Source organism: Leucopleurus acutus, assembly GCF_964270905.1.
Source record: "Leucopleurus acutus genome assembly, chromosome: 20".
NCBI lineage: Eukaryota > Metazoa > Chordata > Mammalia > Artiodactyla > Delphinidae > Leucopleurus > Leucopleurus acutus.
In genome coordinates, this window is record NC_139162.1 from 19,457,160 (window position 1) to 19,463,484 (window position 6,325).

Sequence of the window (6,325 nt, forward strand, 5' to 3'; positions counted from 1 at the left end):
ATACTTTCTTTCAGGTCATTTTTTGCTGACGTTAGTATAGTGCACTGCTAATGTCTAACCAGAAGCCACCATCACTGTATTTAAAAACCTGTATTTTTAAATGTGAAAATCACTGAAGAGCTGAATATTTTGAATTTTAAAGCATACCACAATTTAATGTTGTGCAAATGAGACATTTTAATTTTTCCTGATTTCTCTTGCTCAAAGAAACACTATGCTCCAAAACCCATGTTAAAAATGCACTTGGAGATGACTGGAAGTGAAAATATCTCCACAATATATCACATTGGGAGGAGCTCATTATCATGAATAAACTAACCAAATATCACTTCAAGTGCTTTTTAATAACCAAAATTTATAAGATGAAGACAATATCCTCCATTATGGTTTTTAGCAGAATTCTCTCTCAGAGACAAAAATTCTAGTTTCAGGAAAGGCTCAGCTTAAAAAATACAGACCTTTTCATCCCCATAGGTGTCTATTTTATCCAGTTTCCCAAATTCCAGTCACTTGCACAGTGAATACAAATAAATGTTAATACCTTCCTACTGAAAAAAAAAATGCACCTGGGACTGTCTCTCCTCTGATAAACCATACACTAGCATGTGATGTGACTACTTCTCATCTCTCTAAAACCTTGGATGATTAAAAAAATATGCATTTTCTAAAACCCGACTTTAGGAGAACTGATTCTGACAATAACAAAAGAGTATTCATCTAATATTTATAAAAGATTTGGATGGCACAGCTCAACAGACAGAACAATCTAAAACCATTTCAATACAGTCTCATTCTGTGTAGCCCCTGAGCAATTTACTCTATATTTCCCCCAAGTAAAAAATGGAAATAACCATGTCCCTCTTCCCCAGGGAAAATATGAAAGAAATAAGTAAAAAGCATTGGAAAAAAAATTTTTTTCATCATCTAAATGTAAACTCTTCTTTGTTGAAATCAGAGAACTTTTTGTTTGTTTTATTTTACTAACTAAAGTTCTTAAGCATAATTTGTTTCCAAGCATAGTCTCCATCTGAAAGGAAGGGGTTCACATTTTTGGGCAATTTGTTTAAAGCATTAGTTGATTTAGCTATCCGCTAGTTCCCCTGATGATTAAGGGCTTAGATTCTTTAGAGATAAAAATTACAGTACTTCCTATGATTGGTACTAGTAGGTACAACTGTCAACCTAACTGCTAAATCTCTATAGACATCTTTAATGGCATTTCCCTAATCACTGGGATACCTTTTCTTGTGGTAAATGTTTTATATGAATAGAGGCTGAACAAACATCAATATTACAATATTAATCTTAAAAAAAAATTTGCCCACTATTAGCATAAGTTTAAAAAACAACCATTGAACTGAAATGAACTAATAATAGTTCAAATGAAAACAGACACTAGGTGGCAAACTGCCTAGGCTGTGTGACCTGAGGCAAATTACTTAACTCTGAACCTCAGTTTCCAGTATTTGTAAAGTGCTTAGAACAGTACTAAGTAAATGCTACATGTATTTGCTAAATACAATGAGAAGTAATTTTGAGCTGAAGAAGACAGCCAACCTTGTCAGTCTCAGATAATGAAATTCTCAGGGCAGATAAGAGATTCTGCCCATTCTGCCCATGAATACACTCCGTCAAAATCCCGCAGCCATGTTTCTTCAGTATTCACCTAGTTACAAATCCTTCTGCCACCAGTGTATCCCAAATCAGCTCTGTGTTAGGTGAAGACATTCTGCAGCTCTTATTACCTCACCTCCTGCCTGAAGGCCAACCTCAGAAGAGATTTCCTGCTTCATCACTTCATGTCCATTATCTCATCAACATCCCTCTCTGAGACAGGAGAAGTGGTAAAAACAGATCACTCTAAAATACCATTTCCCAAATTTATCTGACCACAGAACTCTATTTTTTTTTACTGGAACATCTACATATACCTAGGAGTTAGGAAAATTCTGTTTGAAAACACAAAGATGTCACACTGGTAAAAGTGTCTGTATGGAGGATTTCTAGAATGTCCTGACTATACTTTACAGGTTTCATTAAACTGTAAAATAGCACACCTGTGCCAGTCCAACATACCTTTTATTCTTCCATCTTCAGGATTAAAAATACATAGTTTTTACTGCTTTCACAGTAGTCACCATACCTCTCATAAGTATTTTTTTCTTTTATTAATCATTAGTGTTGAAGATATCTCTAACACTCCTACTACAAGAGCTTATATAAGGAATAAATCAGGTTTTACCAAATAAATTCTACCCCTCACCCATAATCACTTTTATTTCATGCTATGATATGGAGTCTGGATAAGTTTTATAACTAAGAAGAGATGAGCATCACAGCCTTACACTGTTTTGCATCTAAATACAAAATAAATCATTCATTAACCTCACTGATAAAGTTAAGGAGATGTTCATAATAAAAAGAATAAAAGAGAGGGGAGAAAGTGTTGGATATAGTTTTGGGAACTACGCATATTTTTATCATACATGGCTGCTGTCAAAATAGAAGCAAAAAATGCCTTTTCCACGCCTATTTTCCACCACCAAGTAAGTAAAAACCACAGCCTGTTTATAAGTCATAAGATATATTTTGGGCATTAAGCGAAGTAACCTCTAAATTCAAATAATCAAGTACTTATGATGCAAAAGACACTGTGCAAAACCCATACAGAGGGGGCATATACGGAATTAATGTGGTCTCCATCCTCTAGAAGCTAAAAATCTCTCAATTTAAATATGGCTAACATTGAATTAAAGGGGGGGAAACTAGAAAGGGAGGGAAATGTGAAATTCCTTCCAAAAATAAAGTTACTTCCAAAACATCCATGGGTTGGGTATACCATCCACCTATTCCAAAAGGAAATTCAGACAAAGGATGATATAATCACTGAGCCAACTAATGAATGATTCTTCTACCACTCAGTGCCAAAACCAGAAAGTATTTGTCCTATACATTTGAATCATATAACTATTACAAACACTCAAAAAAGTGGGCTAAAATCTAGACACTTTCTTTTATAATGTGCAATAATGACCAAATATTCTAGAGTTCCTAATAAATTTGGCCAGTATCTTCTCATGATCTGTAATACAATTCTAAAAAGCCTTCATTTTAAGCATCAAAATATTTTTTAAAAATAAACGATTTCAGTGATGAAAAGGGAGAATTTTATGATATGTGAATTATGTCTCAATACCAATAAATAGATTCTCTACTGTACAAGGAATGGGAGAAGCAAATGTTTCAATATGTCTTCCTATTGTTAACCTAAATTCAAACTGCTTCCATACCTTCAAGTGTGTGCAGATGCAATGGTCCGAGTCATAGAGCAGATAATCAGATTCCATTATACAGTGCTACAACTTTTTAAAAAATTAATAATCAACCTCTTCTCTTTAGTTTTTTCCTATGCACCTCTGGGCTTCATCATTCTCTCTTCATTAGCACCTCCAGTAGGACAAACCAAAAGGAGATGAGGGGAACTAGGACACTTGAATTTTTTTCAACATTAGGCTTCATGGAGGTAAGGCACCAAATCCACCACCTAAAACAGGGCCTCGGATCAACACTGGGTTTTGCAAATCCATGCAATTCTTTAGTAACTTCAGGCCTAAACGAGATACGTTTTTTAGGTTTGGGGAAAAAACAAAAAAACACCAAATGGTTTCTTTCTGATTCTCCTGAAGCTTAACATTCTAAGAAAAGAAGATGGCACGTTCTTGAGGGCTTTTTTCCCCCCTCTATTAGAACAACAGATAACTGGATTTACTCTCAGATTTATTCTCAGCTATACTGAAAATAAGACAGTTTCACATATAGGTTTACGAAAAATCTAGCGTCTAAGACACGAACTAGCGCCCAAGAATCAGAACCTTGAACGAAGCCCAATTTTTTCCGTAAGGGTGTTTTCTTCCTACTAATAACCGACCCTTTAATCGGTGTCACAGCCTATACAACGACCTTTCCTTGTTTAGTTGGGCTCCGGTTTGAGTTCCACTCGCGGCAAAGTGTTTGCCGAGTCGTGTCTGGGAAACATAATCCACCCGCCGAGAACCACAGGGAAGAGTCTCCCCGCGAGGACGCGGCCCGCCAGTGTCTGGTTTCGCATTTTGAATCCCGAGTAGGAAGTGAGACGACGCCCGCTCAGTTCCGGGAGCCGCGGCGTCCGCGGCGCCGTCCGGAACCGGCCTGGGCCGCGGCGGCCCCCGCGCAACAAGTGACCCGCGCGCGGCTTGCTCCCCTGTGCCCCCGGCCCCCGGCCCCGCCGACTTACGATTTCCGAGCGGCCGTCACGGCAGGCGTTCTGGAAGCGCGCCTGGCGCTCCTCGTGGGGCCGGTCCCTGAAGCCCGTGTACTTAATCTGCAAGGCAGAGACGGCCCAAAATCAGAAGCCAAATCCGCGATGCCGCCCGCCCCGCGCGGCACCGATAAAGGCAACCAGAGTCTGCGGGCAGATGGCTGCCCGGGCGAGACTGCCCCTCCGCAGGCGCGCCGGCGCGGGGTTCCCGGGAGCCGCGCCGCCCAAACTTTTCTCCGCCCGGGCCCGCTCGGGGCGCGCCGCGGCCTCCCCGCCGCCCGCCTGCCTCACCTCACATTCGCGGCTCAGCTTCCTGAAGAACTCCTCGTTCTCGAACTTGCTTCTCTGGTCGGGCACGACGCGCGGCATCTTCCCGCCCTGAGGCTGCGCCGGCCGGCCGGGCTCCGGGCTTCCGCGGGCACCCGCTGGCCGGCTCTGCGCTGACCGACTGACCGCGCACCCGCGGCGCCCTGACTCTCGCTTCTCTTTGTTTCAGGCGCCCGCCCGCGTGGGCTCCCGCGCCGGGAGTCTGAGGTGCCGCCGCCCGCTCGAGCCCAGCCCACGCCGCCGCCGCCGCCGCCGCCGCCGCCGCCGCCGCCGCCTCAGCAGTTGCCTACCGCCCGCGCGGACCCAGCACTCGCCGCCTCCGGCCGCCGCCGCCGCCGCCGCCGCCACTTCCTCTCACCGCCCACCTCGCTAGCCCGCCCGCCCCGCCCCCGTCGGCCCCACCCCTCCTCCTCGCGCGCCCGCCCGCCCCAAACTCCAGCAAACAAAACGCACCATTCACAACTCCGCGCCGCGCATGCGCTGCCCGTCTGCCCTCGGCGCCGCTGGGCTGCAGCGAAGCGGAGCTCCTCCCGCGGCGCGGCCCTCTTCCCCTGGACCGCCCGCGGGCCACTTGGTGTGGAATCGTCCGGTGGGGATCTGCCCGGTTCTTGGAGACAGGGAGCGGCCCGTGCGGGTTCTTCCTTTCCACTGGAACTTTTGGGCTCCACAGCAGCGCGGAGTAACCCCAAAATGTCACGTGAACGCGAGGAAACTTAAGTCCTTGGAGACTTTGCGTCCGAGAACCGACCGGGAGGGGTGTAGGCTGTGCACATCAAAGACTAAAGGTGGAAAGAGACCAGAGAATCCATCTGAATCCGCATAATGGTGGAAAGGTCGGAGCTGTTGGAGTCAGAAGGGCCTCAAGTGGGATCTTACTCAACTCCCCTGCCTGCTGGCTGAGGCCCTTAGATAGGCACTGACCGCGCTAAGCCTCAGTTTGCGTTTTTCCAAAATGCAGGCTCTCACAAGCTCGCAGTGTTAGCGTGAGAGCCTTTATGCAATTCTAGCACATGATGAGCACTCAATAAATTTAAGTTTCTAAAGAACAAGCTGACTTATATAACCCAATACCAGTTCATATATTTACACAAATGTGCAACAAGATCCACAAGTTCTAGGGAAGTCATTGAGCCCAAGCTGGAAAGCCTGATATGGGATTCATGGCAGAGCTTGACTCAAAGCTGGTCTTCAATAAATTCTGATCCTTAAAATCTCAGCTTGTCAAAAACTCACTCCAAGTATGGCAAATAGGTGCCAACTCTGATTGACAGTAGCTGGCCTTATTGCAAAGGATTGTGAGGATACACTTAAGTTCACAGGAATTAGTGCCAAGGGCAGTTGGCAATGTCTGCCTGAATGCAGGATTTGGCAGACTTTCCCACCCCTTTCTAGTCCAATCCAATCTCGTTTTTACGGATATGGAACTCAGCTAGGATGATGGAGTATCCTGGTTTTAGCAGTGAAAGTCCCATGTCCCAGGAAACCACTCAGTCCCTGGCAAACTGGATTGGTTGTTCACCCTGAGGTCCAGTTAGTGACTGATTGCTCGAGGTCAGGGAGAGAGTTTTCAGCAAAATCAAACCTGTAGGCTGGTGGTTTTAACAAACACACTCTTTCTGAATAGCAAACATAGAATCAACTCCTTCTAAGGGCATGCTCCCTGGCCTACACCTAGCCAGTGTGAATGTATGTCTGTACACA

General features: G+C 44.7%; 1 protein-coding gene across 2 annotated transcripts in view; it reads right to left on the reverse strand.

Annotated features, from left to right (window-relative positions):
* CBFB (core-binding factor subunit beta) overlaps positions 1–4,849 on the reverse strand; it is a 60,518-nt gene extending 55,669 nt beyond the window's left edge. For both annotated transcript variants that reach the window (XM_082862286.1, XM_082862285.1), the window contains exons 1-2: positions 4,589–4,849; positions 4,274–4,360 (exon numbers count right to left, since the gene is read on the reverse strand). In XM_082862286.1, the coding sequence (XP_082718412.1) occupies positions 4,274–4,360; positions 4,589–4,666 (165 nt within the window). In that variant the 5' untranslated portion in view covers positions 4,667–4,849. The remainder of the gene's footprint in view (positions 1–4,273; positions 4,361–4,588) is intronic.
* Between the last annotated feature and the right edge of the window lie 1,476 nt (positions 4,850–6,325).